This window comes from Cucurbita pepo, chromosome LG12, assembly GCF_002806865.2.
Source record: "Cucurbita pepo subsp. pepo cultivar mu-cu-16 chromosome LG12, ASM280686v2, whole genome shotgun sequence".
Taxonomy (NCBI): Eukaryota; Viridiplantae; Streptophyta; class Magnoliopsida; order Cucurbitales; family Cucurbitaceae; genus Cucurbita; species Cucurbita pepo.
In genome coordinates, this window is record NC_036649.1 from 8,138,239 (window position 1) to 8,155,291 (window position 17,053).

A 17,053-nucleotide genomic window follows, 5' to 3' on the forward strand; every position below is an offset into this window, starting at 1 on the left:
GGGAAAGAAAGAACGAACCGAACCAATCAATAACTGCCACTTGGCAGAAAGAGAATGAAATGATCTAAGCCATCAATGATGCAACATAATTCCATCATTGCCCCTTGATCCTCCCAATCTTAGACCATTATTGCCCCCAGACGAACCTAACTCAGCTTCGGCAAAAATCAAATTAATTATTTTTAAAATATTTAATTTCACAATTTTTTAAATTATATAATTTTTTGTAAAGCCTTTAAAATTAAAATATAAAAAAGATTAATGAATTAAATGAAATTTAAACCATTTTTTCTAATTTTCGATGGCTTTAAATATATGTTTTTTAAAAAATATATTAAATTTTAAATTGGTTATGAAATTATTAGATTTATTCTATAATGTCATGATATTATTTGTAATTTGTAAATCAAAATAAATAATTCAATAAAAACAACCTTATTCGATTTTAAGGATAAACTCTAAAAAAAAGTAGGTTGAATGATAGTCAGACTGTCGAAACTCGATGCTAAACCATAGTCAAGGTTGATTATGGTCACCTCGTCAACTATTTTTAATCACTGTGCTATTTAATTAAAAACATTATACTAAAATAAACCAAAATAAAAATACAATATTAAAACAAACGAAATTTAAAAATGCAAAATAAAAATAATTAAAAGGAATTATTTTGAAATATAAAAAATATTTTTTTTTATTTATTTTTTAAAGTTAGGACCTGAATAGAATAAGGTTTACGTGTGAATGGAATATAATTACAAAAGACTAAAAAATTCAATAAAAATCAAATTTATTTATTTATTTTAATTAAAGAATTAAGTGTATAAATCACTAAATTATTAAATTAGTGAATTAACGAATATAATTTTAATTTATTTTTAAAAAACAAATTATTGTACATAAAAAGACATTAAAATAATCCAAAAAGTATCTTTTTGAAAATAAGATTGTAACTAACTTTCAAAAACTACAACGGGTAAATTTAAAAAATCTGGATTTTATTTTATTTATATTTTATTAAAATTTATTTTAAAAAATAGAAAGGAATTAAAAGAAAATTTATTATTGTTTTTAAAAGGTAACTTTTTCGTGGGTGGCTTTCAATCGCCATGATTACAGTTTCTCCAAGCAAACAAAAACGAAGCCATGCTTATAAAACAAATGAAGAAAAAGTTGCAAATGTAATGGCGATTTCGTTTAACTTCTCTGTTTTTGCCTTTTCTTTTCCTCGATCTTGACTTTACCATTATAACTACTCATTAAACTAATGCTTTCCGAAGTCATCACATCCCCTTCAATCTTGCATGAGTTCATGTAACTTTCCCTTCACTCCATCCCCGTTTTTTTTCTCACACAAAGCTCTGGATTCGCAGTGGAGGAGAAGGATATGCAGGGCGTTCGATGTCCCGCAATCGATTTTGTTCGTGTAATTTGAAGTGGGTTTCGATTTCTGAGACGGGTTTCTTAGTTGGGTTTGAATTTTTTGTGTTTTTGAGAATGGGGGTTGTCACTGTTGCGGAGTTGAAGACGAGTATGTCTGGGAAGAGATCGTTGCGGTCGAGTTCGAGCATAAGGCATGCGACTGAGTGGTAATCTCTTGAACTAACTCTTGATTCCTGTTTTTCTGAGTGGGTTTTTTTGTATTGCCTGCTATGTGTTTGATGAATTGCTTGAGAGAGTGTTTGGCTGTTTGAGAATCTGGAATGATGAGTGTTCTGTTGTGGAATTGAAATAGTGGTGATCTTTAGGAGTGTTGGGATTTGGAAATCAATGCTTGAATGTGTTTTCATGGAAATAACAGAGTTGGATTGTCAGCTCCCTTCACTAAGAGACAGACCGAGTGAAACTAATGGCATGCTGTGGCTAGAAATAATGTAGAGTGATCTGAGTTGGGAAGTTAGCAATGGCAGGATAGGTGAAAATTGGAGGACTCCTTTTTCACGTTTTGCTGAACTTCATTCTTACAAGCTTATTATAAGCTATTAAACGTCTTGATATGTGTGGCAGGGTGGATTCTCTATCTTGCTCTAGGACGTGTAACAGACTAAACCCACCACTAGTAGATATTGCCTTTTTTGTGTTTACCCTTTTGAGCTTCTCCTCGAGGTTTTTAAAATGTGTATGCTAGGGAGATGTTTTAACACCCTCATAAAGAATGCTTCGTTGGGATCTCACGATTCACCCCCCTTCAGGACCAGCGTCCTCGCTGGCTTCCCTTCTCCTCCAATCGACGTGGGACCCCCCAATCCACTCCCCTTTGGGGCCCATTATCCTTACTGATACACCGCCTCATGTCCACCCCCCTTCGGGGCTTAGCCTCCTCGCTAGCACACCGCCCAATGTCTGGCTCTGATACCATTCGTAACAGCCCAAGCTCACCGCTAGCAGATATTGTCCTCTTTGGGCTTTTACTTTCATGTTTTCCCTCAAGGTTTTTAAAACGCCTCTGCTAGGGAGAAGTTTACACCCTTATAAAGAATGATTCGTTCTCCTCCCCAATCGATGTGGGGTCTCACAAAAAACTTGGGTCCCATTCTTTTTTTTGCTGAACTTTCGTGTTTTCCCCCTTTTAACCCTCTGAGGAGATCATGCTTTTCTGGAATGGTATAAAACATCTCATTCTCTAGACTGTAATTTTTCTATCAAGCTAAGCTCTGGTTCACAGAGCTTCAAAAGTGTGGAAGAAAACACTAAACAGTAGAAAATAACAATAATCCATACCTTTGAGGTTGACCACCTTGAACATCTTGAGCCCACAGGACAAGTTCACGAGGCTTGGGGCTGATTTCTGTCTTCATTTGCTGCTTTATCATCAATTAATTTTGAGTTTTTCTATCTCTTGTTTCTCACAAAAGGACGGAAATTGTACAACATTTGACGCAGGATGACATATTTTATGGCTTTACATTCTATTAGATGATATTCATCGATCTCTTAAACCATAATGCGCCTATGGCCAATGGTTATCTCTAATCATTTGAATACTGTTGATATGTTCTATATACTAAGTTGGTCCATTTTGATAACCATAAGTCAAGATCTTAACTTTTTACTGTTTATCAGTTTCCTTCGTCTTTAATAATAGATCCATCCTTTTCAGAATGGGCCACTCTGTTTGATAATATGTAATCTAGTGTTCTTGTCCATAATTTTGAGGTGTAGATAAAATCCTGTCACTTCTTTCATGCAAACAGAAAGTTTTCTTTTTAATTTTATTTGGCTGATGATAATCTTGCAAGGTCCCTGCCAACACTAACAAGTAACAAGCATGTATGCTCGATTTGCTTATTCGTTCGAATGATTCTTCTCTTTTTGTTATCATTCTAACCAGTTGATAAATTGCAGGCCGATTTCTGATGTCGCCAGTGATCTCGTGATCGAAGTTGGAAGCTCAAGCTTTGCACTTCATAAGGTAAGGAAAATCGGGTTCGGTTATCTTTTGAAATCGAATTCTATGATTTACATTCATCTAGCTTAACTCGATCTGATTTTTCTAGTGCAATCCAACATCAATATGGGATATTACGATTGATAATGCTTCTAGTTCTGGTTTGTTGCTTAGATAATAGAAATTTCAAGAAAGATTCACCTAGAACATTGCATTAACTTATGAACCAACTGTAACTGTGTATAGTTTTTCTTGCTTTGTTTGAAAAACGAAAACGAATCTTGTAGAAGTGGAAGGAAATGGGTGATCGAACGAGCAGCTCCGCTCTTACCATTACAATTGTCGATATTTTGCAGTTTCCTTTAGTTTCGCGGAGCGGAAAGATTCGAAAATTACTGTTGGAAGCGAAAGATTCAAAAACTTCCAGGGTTAACCTCTCTACTATTCCTGGAGGGCCTGAGGCATTTGAGCTAACTGCAAAGTTCTGTTACGGTATAAATGTTGAGATTACATTATCAAATGTTGCCATGCTGCGTTGTGCTTCTCATTACTTGGAGATGACTGAAGAGTTTGCAGACAGAAACTTGGAAACCAGAACTGAAACATACCTAAAGGAGACGGTATTTTCGAACATATCGAACTCGATATCTGTTCTTCACCGTTGCGAAAGTTTATTACCTTTGTCAGAAGAGATCAATCTGGTAAGCAGACTTATCAATGCCATTGCTAGCAATGCTTGCAAAGAGCAGCTGACTTCTGGCTTACTTAAGTTAGATCATAACTATCCCTCTAAAACTGCTCTTAACATTGAACCCGAAACGCCATCGGATTGGTGGGGGAAGTCACTAAGCCTGCTCAATCTCGATATCTTCCAACGGGTTTTATCGGCCGTGAAGTCAAAGGGTTTAAAACAGGATATGATCAGCAAGATTTTGATAAACTATGCTCATAACTCTCTTCAAGGCCTTGTTATCAGGGACCATCATTTGGTGAAGGGAAGTTCCTTAAATTTGGAACTGCAAAAGAAACAGCGGGTGATTGTGGAGCCAATTGTTAGCTTGTTACCGACGCAGTCTCGGAAGAGCCCGGTTCCCATGGTCTTTCTCTCGAGCTTGTTGAAAACAGCAATTACTGCTTCGGCTTCGACTTCTTGCAGGTCGGACTTGGAGCGACGGATGGGCTTGCAATTGGACCAAGCTATTCTTGAGGACATTTTAATTCCTTCAATCACTCGTGGGAGCAGCCATAGCAGCATGTATGATACAGATTCAGTAGTGAGGATTTTCTCCATCTTTCTAAACTTGGATGAGGACGACGACGACGACGATTGTCACTTGAGAGATGAAAGTGAAACGATGTGTGATTTCGACAATCCTGGTTCGCCTAAACAAAGCGCAATTCTCAAGGTTTCTAAACTATTGGATAATTATTTAGCAGAAGTTGCACTTGACTCGAACCTGATGCCATCGAAGTTCATAGCATTAGCAGAACTACTGCCTGATCATGCTCGGGCGGTAAGCGATGTCTTGTACAGAGCTGTAGATATCTACCTCAAAGTAAGCATCTCTCTCACTTGTCTCCTCTGTTGCAATTTCGCAGTATAATGTTCTTATAATCCTTCACAGGTGCATCCGAACATCAAAGACTCCGAGCGTTACCGCCTTTGCAAAACCATCGACTGTCAGAAGCTATCTCAAGAAGCATGTAGCCATGCTGCACAAAATGAAAGGCTACCTGTGCAGATGGCAGTACAAGTGCTCTACTTTGAGCAGATCAGGTTGAGGAATGCAATGAATGGCAGCCACAATCAGTTCTTTTTCGGGTCATCCAATGGCAGCCAATTTCCTCTACGATCGAGCAGTGGCGCTGGAAGTGGAGCCATATCTCCACGAGACAATTACGCATCGGTTAGAAGAGAGAACCGTGAGCTGAAACTCGAAGTTGCTCGAATGAGAATGAGGCTGACTGACCTGGAGAAGGATCATGTTTCTATGAAGCAGGAGCTTGTAAAGTCTCATCCTGCAAACAAGCTATTCAAATCATTCACCAAGAAGTTGTGTAAGCTCAATGTTCTTTTCAGGATGAACAGCATCAAACCATTCGGGACGAAGAACAGTTCCGAAAACCGGTTCCCGTTTCAAAAGAGAAGGCGACATTCGATTTCATGACGATGAATCTAATGAACTTTGATCAGTGAAAGTGAGTGTGTATAGTATAATCCAGTGAGGTTGATAGTTACCGAGTGTTGATTCTGGCTGTTGCTATTGTTCATCCCAATTCCTTTGATGCTTTTTTTTTTCTCGTCCTTTTTTGGTGGGTAAGTCTCAATGCTCAAATGCAGGCATTGATCTGTTTATGTGTCCTTCTTAGTCCTCTCGTACCAGAAAAAATCCTCTCAATGTACGAGATCCCACATCGAGAGGGCACAAAGTATTCCTTATGAGAGTATAGAAACCCCTCCCTATTAAACGCGTTTTAAAATCGTGAGGTTGACGATAAAGCGTAACAGGTCCAAGCGGATAATATCCATTAGCGGTAGCTTGGACTGTTACACAATGCTCTCATGTCCAAAGCGATTATGGATTGAATTGTTTCACAATACTCTAAACCAAACTCACGTACTACTTTGAATTTTGCATACAAGTTAAAGGTCCCGACTCAAGACAACCACTAGATCAAAAGTTTACAATCGAGTGCGTTCCAGGTTAGATTGAATCATTTGACGATTAAGCTCTCCATGAATATCATATCAAATACATACCATACAAAATGAAAATATTATTACAAAATTACATTAAATTTGATACAAAATAGAGACCCATATATAGTTTAATAATAATAACATCATCTTATATTTGTCATAATGAGAATAAGACAGAAGGGACAAAGCAATTGACATCCCATGGCTTATGTTTCATGTGGAAGTGATTGTGTTTGAACTTATGTTCCTCATGTATGTATATATATATATATATATATATATTTGTTTTTTTTAATTAATTAAATTTTTTATGGATACCATCAATTATTTTGATTTTCTTCGTAAAAGCCAAATGAAGTGATAGTTTCTAAAAGTTGGTATTAAATATTAGAAAAAGGAGATTATTAGCTAACAATTCTGTTTTTATTTCAAAAATTAAAAATAATTAATTGAATAAAAACAACATTAAAAAAAATGGTAAAATGTTACACGGGTTCGATCCTCAGCCATTTCGTTTTTAATTTGCTTTTTATAATGACCAAAATCCAAACGACGTCGTTCGCCGTTGCATTATATAAGCTGCCTCTCAGCGCGCGCGCGACACAATACAAGAAGCTCAGTCCTCAGATATGCCTCATTCATTTTCTCGACTGGGAAAATCCATCCCCTTCTCCGGCCTTTTCAGGTAATCCCTCATAACTGGTTTCTAGCGATTCGTATCATCGTTGGTTGCTGAAAACTTTATGTGAATGTAAGATCTTAGGAACAAGAAGTGATTATTTCAACCTTCGTCGTAAGGATGCCATGGAGACTGAAGTGATCTCAGTGTTTACAACAGTTTTATGTCGATGTCTCTGCATTTTTTTTTCTTCATTTTGGTAGCTTTTGTTAGAGTTTTGGTGGCTTCTTTTACTTCTTAGAGGTGCTAAATAGTTTGATTGAGAAATCGTTGATGGCTTTTGTTGCAATAATATGATTTATCTATCGGTTTAAATAACATTTTGGTTTGGATAGTTTTGAGACTTGTTCAATGTTAGTTGCTTTTACTTTCAAATGTTTAATTTGAGTTCGGATACTTTTGAATAAATCTTAAATTTAGTCATTCAAACTTAAATTTTATTGAAATTGATTGAATAATAATAGTAATAATTTTATGCAATGCACTGTGTCAATATGTTTCCAAAATCTTATAGGGGTTAAATTTAAGATTTATTGAAAGTACAAGTATCAAAATTGTATCTTAGAAAGTATAAGGATCAAAATGAACTTGTTTTTTTATTTTTTAATTTTGATGTGAAACTATGATTTTAGTATGTTCAATGTATTTAGTTTTGATGACATATTAGATGTGTTTTATGGTTCTTCTCGAGTCCCTGTTCTAACTACAGGTCGCACTCAGTGTTTAGCGGATATGTTCCTTGTTACCCCAGTAAGATGTTTGCTTTAAAGAAGTAGCCTATTGAAAATTCTTGTTTCCTATCTAACCTATATTTTAAGATGATGAGGAAGCTTTTTAGAATTGTTTCGAGTAAGTGAATACTGATTCAAGTGTGGAGTAGCTTTTAACTCTTAGTCTAGAAAGTGCACACTAGCCTTAACTTTACAACTTATCTAATTGTTTCTGGACATCCCCTAATGCTTTCCTTTCCTTTGTATAGGCAACTGGAGCAAGAGATGGAAACTGTCATAAGGGTTTTGCAACCTGGACCTTTGGGAATTATTGAACACAAGTTTTCTGCTGAGGAGATGCGCTGGGCACAATCCACTGTTCGGGAAGCAGTAAATAATTGGCGGAGGAATTCAAGTATTTTAAAATAAAGCAATATTTCTAGTAAGCATGTCTAGGAAAGAAACTGTTTCCATAGTGATATTGAAAGACATGTTTGTGTAATTTCTTAATGAAACTCTCAACAAAAATTAGAATAAATAGTGACTTTCACTAAACTTGAAGTAAACTTGTACTAAAGAATATGAAACTGATAACGATAATGAACCTCCAGGGTGTTTGACAATCGTTTGAAGAAAGTTTTATGGACCATCCAAACATGGTGGGAATGAAGTGTATATCAGCCATAGAAGAAGAACATGTAGATCTTTTCCTCTGTAATTTCTGTTAATAACAGAATGTAGTGATAGGACACATGGGGGAAGACAGTGATTAGGAGTGTGATGTAAGGGAGGGAACTATTTAGTTGTTTTGTAGGAAAGAACTAGGGACTTTGATCTTCATTTTGGAGAGAACTTGAATGTATGGTAGTTTTTTCTAAAACTTTTGTGTGTAAATTGCATACTACCATCACGTTCACTTTTCTAAAACTATAAGAATTCTGTAATGGGTTAGCACATGAAGAGCCTCATTTGGTTTCTACTTTCTTCCTCCCAACTGTTCATCCATTGCTCCCTTTCATCTTTGGCATTCTTTTTTCTCTTTAAGTTTTTTTGTCTTGTGAAAATACTTCCCACTAATCCAATGGAGCTCAGTGTCATCCAAGGCAATCTTGAATGATTGAGAAGAAAAATGTTTTCATTAGCGTTTGGTAGTGCTTTTAGGGTAAGAACACATTTTCTTACTAAAGTTGGAAATTCTTACTCCTTTTCCTTCTCTGTTTAGTCTGTTCCCTTTGAGTGGTTTAGCAAAAAAGAAAAAAAGAAAAAGAGCCTCATGTTAGTCTCCTTGCTGTTATTAACTTTGACATAATATCCCATATTGTTACTTCCTTTCCTTCTAGATTTCCAAGACTTCTCTGAAATTTGGGATCTTAGCAACTATTTACACCTTTGTAGCAAATTTGGGATACAAAGGTGTAAATATGAGCTAAAAGGTGGGGATGACTGTTCTGGGATCTTTTAAAAACTCTTAAATGGGAGAAGGAAGGGAGTTCTTATTGCTGAGGTACTTGTCAAGTTGTCATGGGTGGTTGTAGTTCTTATTCCCAAAGTCACTAGTGTCATATGAAACCAAGCTTATTTCCACTCTCATTTTTCTTTTACTTCCATAATATGTTTTATTACATGCTACGTTTCTAAAGGTGCAGAAGAGCATTTATTGGAGAAAGAAAACACGAGCCATTTTGATTCATTGTGTCTCTTGTAAATGCTATAGGGATCCCCTCTTTATTTAGCATGATCAGTGTGTGTTATATGAAGAACAAGAGGGTAAAAAGTGCTATCAATTCTTAACTTTGGAAGTCAAAATAGAGTCAAGAGTCCCCAAACCAACCAACAAAGTAGAAAAAGGAGAAAAAGAAGAAGAAATGAAGTAAAAACGAGAAAACGTGTATTATCAGCATATTTCTCAAGAGTTTTGTGCTGAATTTACAGCTTTTGTTTCAAACCCATATAGCTCTGGCACTCATGAGCAATGGCATAAGCTCGTTCCTGACCTGCAGGCTCATGAGCTCTCTAGCACCACCAATTAACTTCTGCCCAATGAACACAACAGGCACACATGGCTCGCATCCTAGTTGAAGCAGCAGTGTCTCAATCTGATGCCCATTGGGTATCTCATCAAGCTCATACACTGTAGGATTAGCCCCAAAGCTTGATATGAGTGTCTTTACTGTATAGCTCATCGAGCATTGGCTTCTACTGAAGATCACTACTGGCTTCTCGGCCACCAACCCTTTCACTGCATTCATATCCATGGCTCTTGGAAATGTGATCTTTCTGTTAAGAAGGAAGCTTGGTTTTTCTTTTTTTGTTGATGAGTGTTAAGCTCCTACTTTGTTCTATTTATACTGAGGTGGAATTTCATGTCATAGGGTTGTCTGTTCATTTCTGCAAGTTGGAATATCAGAATCTCTGCCCGGTTTTTCCTTTTAGTATTGCAGGTAGCTGTGTAAGCAGATTTTTAAAAATACCATTCATGACACTTGATATTTGATAATGACAAGGTGCAGTCTCATGGAAAAATGTAGAGACACTTAATGCACAAATCAAAGTTGGAGGAATGAGTGAAAGATTGGTGAAATTCTGGAGCCATTTCTTCTAGTTTTAGCCATTAAGAATATTGGAATTTACCATTTGTTAAATAGGTCAAGGCTTCTTATTTGGCATTTATTGTTAACATTTCATTATATTTGTTTTTGTTTTGTACTTTTTATTCTGTTTTTCTCTCTATTTCCTTGTCATTTTCACATTGCTGAACTTGGCTTGGCCTAACATATTTTGGAGTATCTTCTTAGTTGGAGATAAGAGCTTGTTGAGGCTTATCCAATTCTAAAGAAGTTTTGGATTTTACTTTTTTCCTGTGCAAGATTTGGCAGCCATTTGTAAACAAAACAATGCAGGGAAAGGCTGGAAAAAGCCAGATCTTGGAGAATAAAGATGCTTTGGTAAAGGTAATCTTCCTAGCAGCCGTACATGAAGGAGATGACCAAATGAAGGTCCCACCAAATGATCTTCTTGGCTCTCGCCTTTTGCATCACCTGTCGGTAAATGCTTCTATATTCTGATAAAAACATATGTGCTGCGAATTTAATTGGTGATTAAATTTATAAAAACTTATATAAAAAGTTAGTCCTAGTGATGATTTAGCATGGTAATAGATGACATTAAAATTTTATGATACTCTTTTTTCTCTCTTTTTGTTGGCTACATGATTCAAATTTAGAATTTGAGTCTATATGTAAAAAGAAGTTAAGTGACCTAATAGCTATGTAATAGCTATGATCTGTTGGATTGATCATTTCAATTTTAAGTTGAATAGATTTGATAATTTTGAAAATAGGTTGAATATGCTAGAAATTTGTTAGACACAATTTGTTAAGTTCAAAGATTGATTAGATGTTTAGTTAAAATTTTATAAACCTATTGTTACAAACATGAAAATTGATACAAAATTTGTGATCTAAAGGAGAATGTATTTAAGATTTTGCCAAGGCCAAGATAAAGATTCTTAAGTTTTGATTTGAGAGTTAAAAGGTTGTAAAGGTTCCTTGTTTTTCTGATTACAATTCCATGTCAGCCCAAATGAAAATTGGAATGAATTCCAAGGGAGGAATTACCCATTAGCTAAGATGACATGACTTATCCTTCAATTGTCTCTTGTTTCATTGAAAGGGCAAATGAAAATAGTCTGCAAATCTTTTCAGCAGGAACTGTCAAGATAATTTATGAGATCAGGAATAACAAAAATTCCCAATTAAGGCATAGAATCTTCTTGCATGAGAGAGAGCCCCTCTCTCTCTCTCTCTCTCTCTCTCTCTCTCTGTTGGCCAAGTGGTATTGTTCTTGGTGTTTTCTTATTCCAAGAGCTTGATGTGAACAGTTGGAACATATCTTCTTGTTCTCAATTTTTAGATGAGGTACCTTTTCTTTAGCTTTTCTGCATCAAGGGGTTTTAGGTTCCACATCTTTCATATTTGCAAGCTCAAGCTCAACTATTGGTTGATTGCTTTTATTGATGTTGTGTTTATGAAATAAGATCAAAACTAGACAATGAGCCTAGAACATGTATGTTTTGAGATTTGAATCAATGATAATCAGGTTGTCAAGAGTAACTTCTTAAACTATAACATTAATCACTCAAAGCCATTTCTTTGGGTAATTGAGATATACTCCATATGAGTGAGGAAATTTGCATTCAATCCAGTAAAATCCTGTGTAGCATAAGAAAAAAAAACAACAGATAACAGCCCATGAAAGTGTTGTTATAACCAGGAGAACTTGATTCGGCTAATCGAAGAATAAATGTGAGGAAGACTAAATATCTATGAAAGGAAACAAAAAGAACATTATATATTTTACCACACCTCTTGTCCTTTGGGTACAGACTCAAGGCTCAAGATATGGCAGAATAAATGCCAAAGTAAAGTGGCCCTTCATGATATACCCTCATCTGGTCATACAGGAACCACAGAATTGTAGTGCTCTCCAAGTCCGAAGGCATGCTTATGGTATGACAGCCTAATGCTTGAGTTTAGTACGCCGTCTGACTTGTATTCCTTCCCCATTTCCACATCAGGGAAGCATCCTGAAAATATCATGATATGTTTTTTAAGGCAATGGGTTAAAGCACCAAGTTCCAGCTGCCCACCCCATGCTGCTGTTGACTCGATTTCCTTGCAGTAGTTTTCGAACCTTTCAGCCATCGGAACATCGGAATTACCTTCTACAATGTTGTCTGAGAGGAAAAATGGCATGTAATCAGTTGAATGGTCTCTCATGTAAGCTGCTACCATTTCACGAAGTTCTTGGTAATTGTATGGAGATGAACCTCCTGAAAGGAGGGCTAGCTGGCTTTCGACTGCTCTGTATAGGCAATGCCCATCTGGCTTGATTTCGTTAACAGTCAAACCAAGAGGTCCAAGCTTCTTTTCCAATTGTTCATTCTCAATCATTCTATCACTCACAATGTTGCTCTGTTCCTCTTCAATTCTTCGGTCTCTTTCTGCTTCTTGTTGAGCCCTCTTCTCCCTCCGTCTCGTGCTTTTGCTTGGCTTCGAGAGATCGGACTGAACTGTCGTAGATACTCCAGCAATGGCCTTCACTAGATTCTCGATATTGTTTTTTTCATTTCCATTACTGTCACTGAAGCCCAAGGACGCAAGTTCTTCAGTATGCTTCTTTTTTAGCTTTGCAGAAAGTTGAGATATCTCTTCCTCCACCTGCTTTTTCTTCATTTTTTGTTCAGCTTTGCTACCTCTAGCAGCTGCCTTTTTAAGTTCGATTTCTTTGTTCTGTAACTGTGATATTTCTTTCCTGCATACAGGTGAAGTAATTGCACAACAATATGAATAACAATAAATACAAATTCTATGAGCACTACAGACACAAAATGTTAACAATACTCATGCAGTTGAAACGCAAAAGTAAACTTTATCACCAATTGTACCGAGGCATCAATCATGATAAAGCCCTTTGTTTCATATTAATATGTCTTAGACACGTGCTCATACTGAAGTAATTATATGTTATCCTATAAGCTTCCTTTATGGGGCAATTGAACATAGCAAAATATGTATAAATTGAGCAATTGCAGTTGAACTGCTGCCTGGTAGACTTAAAGAGCGTAAAGATCTAGTGAGCTTTTTAAGACTTACAAAAATCAAGTTAATCAATAGAGGCTGGATCTTGATATGTTTTTAACGTATTGCCCCAGATGATTACAATCCTAAAGTTCTGATGAACATTTGAAGACTATGAAAATCAAGCTGGAACTATATATCAAGTAGCAAGATGCAAGACGAAGTGTCAAATTTTTATTTACCTATGTCTTGAAAGCATTTCATCACGAGTCTCATGATTCTCTTGAGCTACTGTATCTGAGACAGTTTCAGATGATGTGTCCTCTATTGGCTGAGTGACTTCCATATTCCTGATACATAAAAGCGAAAAAAGAACAGAGTATGTAACACCCATCAAAAGCTTCAATTCAACTTCCTCAAGTTATTAAATAGCTGATTAGTCTAAAAAATATAGCTCCAGTAAGTGCGTTCTGACCACAAATTAACAAGAAGAATTGAACGTTTAAGCTACTTGTAAATGTGGAAATTGAGGCCTTGTGGGCGTGGTGTGGTGGGGTCGGGAACTGAATTGTAAATGGTTTCATTATGCAATTATGAATTAAAAATTTGGGGGAAGCGGGGCTAACTGAGAGTTAACAATTGATGGACAGCTCCTTTGTTGTTATGTTTATTTCCCTTGACAAAGCAGATTAGGAAGTACGAATTAGAAAATGTTTCAATTTTGAAATATTGTGAGCTTGATGTTTACTACTACTACTTCCTAGTTCCTACAGGGAAGTTGAATAATTTTGTGTGTAGGAATTCCTTTAGTAACAATAGTTAGTTTTATTTATTACTTAGTTTTATTTATTTGGTGACTGCTGAACTTGTTATGTCAAATAGCCCCTTACTGCTAGTTAATCATGTATTTGCCTGAAATGCATCCTTGGACTGAAAAACAAGGACGAATGCTCAAGTGTCTCCAAATCACATCAAATAAGGTATAATGACCCAAGCCCACCGTTAGCAGATATTTTCCTATTTGAGCTTTCCCTTTCGGGCTTTCCCTCAAGGCTTTAAACGCGTCTACTAGGGAAAGGTTTTCACACCTTCCCCTCAAGGCTTTAAAACGCGTCTACTAGGGAAAGGTTTTCACACCTTCCCCTCAAGGCTTTAAAACGCGTCTACTAGGGAAAGGTTTTCACACCTTCCCCTCAAGGCTTTAAAACGCGTCTACTAGGGAAAGGTTTTCACACCTTCCCCTCAAGGCTTTAAAACGCGTCTACTAGGGAAAGGTTTTCACACCATAAAAAATGTTTTGTTCTCCTCCCCAACCAATGTGGGATATCACAATCCACCCCCCTTCAGGGCCCAACGTCCTCGCTGACACTCGTTCCTTTATCCAATCGATTTGGGACACCACCAAATCCACCCCCCTTCTGTGTCCAACATCCTTACTGGCACATCGCCTCGTGTCTACCCCCCTCCCTTCGGGGAAGGGCCTCCTCGGTGGCACATCACCCGGTGTCTGGTTCTGATACCATTTATAACGGTCCAAGCTCACCGCTCGCAGATAGTGTCCTCTTTGGCCTTCCCTCTCGGCTTTAAAACAAACCTACTAAGGAAAGATTTCCACACACTTATAAAATGTGTTTCGTTCATCTCCCCAACCAATGTGGGATATCACATCAGGGCGTTCTAAAACCCAAGCTAGAAGAGAGGGACACCCCAACAAAGTAAATGAAACATGAAATGCGGGAATTATTAGACTAATAAATCTCTACCGTAGGAAGGCCAAAAGGAATCACTATTGCTGGATCCTAACGTATATTTGAAGCATATATTTGAACACTTGGAAACATATATTTGAAGCCAAAATTCTACCGTAGGAAGGCCAAGAAAATTGTTGGATCATAACCACACTGATACTTCCATATACTTGGAAACATATATTNACCAATCCTCCCAATAATTGAATCTCATAACCACACTGATACTTCCATAGAAACATATATTTGAAGCCAAGAAAATTGTTTGGAACAAGAAGATAATGGAACACTTGGAACTAAGATTCCTGGATCCTAACGTCAACGTTTTTAGTCTTCCATAAGGTTTCATGAAATCTAAAGATACGCTAAAATTCTACAAGTTCCTTGACAACTTATTGACATCTATCTATCTATCCATCCATATGTTCACACAAATTCATACGAGGAGTACATTATATCCTCCAATCAACAATCTAATTAACTAAAACAGCAACCAATCAATTTATGAAACCAGTAGCACCATGATCTAAAGAATGCCTTCTCGTTCTTTTCTTTTACATGCTCTAAAACTAAAAACCACAATCCCGAACCGACTTCAAATATTAGAGGCGAAATTCAATTTGGAAAGTTCCAGTTCCAATTCCATGGTTAACAACCAACCAAAAGAAGAATACAAAAACATGAAAATGAAATTCAGATTTCACTCGGGAGAAGGCGAGTAATTCAAAATGAAAAAATTGGATTTAGATGACAAAATTTACCTCAGCAAATATCTTCTGCAAGAATAACTTAACAAACGACCCACGCGAAGCGTTCTTTTTTGAATATCAACCAATTCCCCGCAGAAATTGAATACGAAGAGCAGAGCAGCAACAGCTAGGGCCAAAATAGACGGAAAAATGAAGCTGCAATGTAATGGGCGGGTGGAAGAAGAAACGGAACTGAGAGACGCTAGGGCATGACTGTAGTAGTCTCTTTACCTTAAAATGAGACCCTAAAGTTCAAGAATAATACGAAAATGCCACTGCTTCTTGAATACTGGTTCCATTTGTTTTGGGTTCGACCGCCCGCTTAACTGATTGGTTCGGTTTGAACCGACCGGCTAATGTATCCAACCTCAACTGCAGAAGTTCGGTTTTGTTTTGTCGGCTCAATTCCCGGGTTTCTCTGGTCGGTTTAACCCAAATCCGTTCTAAATTTTAGATAAGTTAAAAGAGGAATGGTATTTTATAATGGATAAATTAAATATATATTTAATAAATCTCGCCTGATAAAAGCTTTTACTAAATTTATTTTAAAATAAAATTTTAATTGAGAGATGTTTATTTAATCTATCAAGAGAATAAGTTAGACCAACACGATTCTCCACAATGGTATGATATTATACACTTTGAGCATAAGCTCTCATGACTTTGCTCTGGGCTTCCCCTAAAAGGTCTGATCTTGAAGATAGTATTATTGGATTATAAACGCATGATCATTCCCTAAATTAGTCATCCAACACCTCCCCTCAAACAAAGCAGGCCTCCCCTTAGTCAAGGGGGACTCCTTTTCTTTTGGAGTCTTAGTCATTTTTTACCATGCCTTCGAGGAGCCTCGACTCCTTTTTCTTTTGGAGTTTTTTGTTCGACATTTGAGGATTCTATTGACATGACTAAGTTTAGGGCATGATTCTGGTACCATGTTAGACGAACACGATTCTCTACAATTGTATGATATTGTCCACTTTGAACACAAGCTATAATATTTTTTTATTATAAACGCATGATCATTCCCTAAATTAGCCATGAGACTTTAATCATCCAACAGTCATATCAAATTGGCAGAAAAACGACCTAAAATGGGTTTATTTTCTCCATTTCTGCCCTTTCTGCTCCAATCTCCACTTAGTCCCATCTCGAACCTGCAAAAATTATATTATATTATATTTTTGTTTATGAATTATTATTGAATTTATTATAATGTTTTAAGTTTTTTTAATAAAAATTATATTGAAAAGAAAGGAAATAGGAGATATTAAGACAATTAAAATAAAAAATTTAAAATATTATTTATTTGAAATATATATTAATTATTTATGGCTGTTCTTAAACAAAGATTTGATACCCGACACATACATTTCATATCCATGAAATCAATTTTCAACGGGATTTTTCAACTTTTCGTTTTCAAGCTTGCATCATACTTCGATCAAATCTTGAATTCCATAATGATGGAATCAATTTCAACCTCTTTTTTCAATTTTTTTTTT

The 17,053-nt window shown here is 36.3% G+C and overlaps 4 protein-coding genes and 1 long non-coding RNA gene across 6 annotated transcripts in view; 3 read left to right on the forward strand and 2 right to left on the reverse strand.

Moving 5' to 3' along the window:
- The first annotated feature begins 1,121 nt into the window (after positions 1 to 1,121).
- LOC111807636 (BTB/POZ domain-containing protein At1g03010-like) lies at positions 1,122 to 5,683 on the forward strand. Of its 2 annotated transcripts, XM_023693439.1 has the most exons (5): positions 1,122 to 1,178; positions 1,371 to 1,586; positions 3,343 to 3,409; positions 3,742 to 4,941; positions 5,011 to 5,683. In XM_023693439.1, exons 1-5 carry the CDS (start codon positions 1,144 to 1,146, stop codon positions 5,551 to 5,553), a joined length of 2,061 nt encoding a protein of 686 aa, XP_023549207.1. In that variant the 5' UTR covers positions 1,122 to 1,143; the 3' UTR covers positions 5,554 to 5,683. The 2 variants fall into 2 exon arrangements, with proteins under 2 accessions (XP_023549207.1, XP_023549208.1); XM_023693440.1 differs by lacking the exons at positions 1,122 to 1,178; positions 1,371 to 1,586 and adding an exon at positions 3,189 to 3,267.
- Positions 5,684 to 6,678: 995 nt separating this feature from the next.
- On the forward strand, positions 6,679 to 8,098 carry LOC111807035. The gene is made up of 2 exons (XR_002816900.1): positions 6,679 to 6,771; positions 7,745 to 8,098. It is a non-coding gene; the product is annotated as an uncharacterized LOC111807035 (long non-coding RNA).
- A 1,076-nt stretch (positions 8,099 to 9,174) lies between these two features.
- On the reverse strand, positions 9,175 to 11,544 carry LOC111807034 (monothiol glutaredoxin-S1-like). The gene has a single exon (XM_023692602.1). It carries the CDS (start codon positions 9,728 to 9,730, stop codon positions 9,416 to 9,418), a length of 315 nt encoding a protein of 104 aa, XP_023548370.1. The 5' UTR covers positions 9,731 to 11,544; the 3' UTR covers positions 9,175 to 9,415.
- Positions 11,545 to 11,716: 172 nt separating this feature from the next.
- Positions 11,717 to 15,751, reverse strand: LOC111807033 (OTU domain-containing protein 6B-like). The gene is made up of 3 exons (XM_023692601.1): positions 15,564 to 15,751; positions 13,297 to 13,404; positions 11,717 to 12,788 (listed from the first exon to the last, which is right to left on the reverse strand). The coding sequence occupies exons 2-3, from the start codon at positions 13,398 to 13,400 to the stop codon at positions 11,930 to 11,932; spliced, it is 963 nt and encodes a 320-aa protein (XP_023548369.1). The 5' UTR covers positions 13,401 to 13,404; positions 15,564 to 15,751; the 3' UTR covers positions 11,717 to 11,929.
- Positions 15,752 to 16,940: 1,189 nt separating this feature from the next.
- Positions 16,941 to 17,053, forward strand: part of LOC111807541 (monothiol glutaredoxin-S11-like) — a gene marked incomplete in the record, with an annotated part of 5,829 nt that continues 5,716 nt past the window's right edge. The window contains 1 exon segment of the mRNA XM_023693304.1: positions 16,941 to 17,035.

What these genes read in the sequence shown, in the direction of transcription:
- LOC111807636 (XM_023693439.1), top strand. Translation starts at nt 1,144, where the DNA reads ATGCTTATAAAACAAATGAAGAAAAAGTTGCAAAT. An exon ending in ATGAAGAAAAAGTTGCAAAT is followed by an intron (nt 1,179 to 1,370) that starts GTAATGGCGATT and finishes CTGGATTCGCAG; the next exon opens with TGGAGGAGAAGGATATGCAG. An exon ending in ATAAGGCATGCGACTGAGTG is followed by an intron (nt 1,587 to 3,342) that starts GTAATCTCTTGA and finishes GATAAATTGCAG; the next exon opens with GCCGATTTCTGATGTCGCCA.
- LOC111807034 (XM_023692602.1), bottom strand. Translation starts at nt 9,730, where the DNA reads ATGGATATGAATGCAGTGAAAGGGTTGGTGGCCGAGAAGCCAGTAGTG.
- LOC111807033 (XM_023692601.1), bottom strand. Translation starts at nt 13,400, where the DNA reads ATGGAAGTCACTCAGCCAATAGAGGACACATCATCTGAAACTGTCTCA. An exon ending in GAAATGCTTTCAAGACATAG is followed by an intron (nt 12,789 to 13,296) that starts GTAAATAAAAAT and finishes ACCTGTATGCAG; the next exon opens with GAAAGAAATATCACAGTTAC.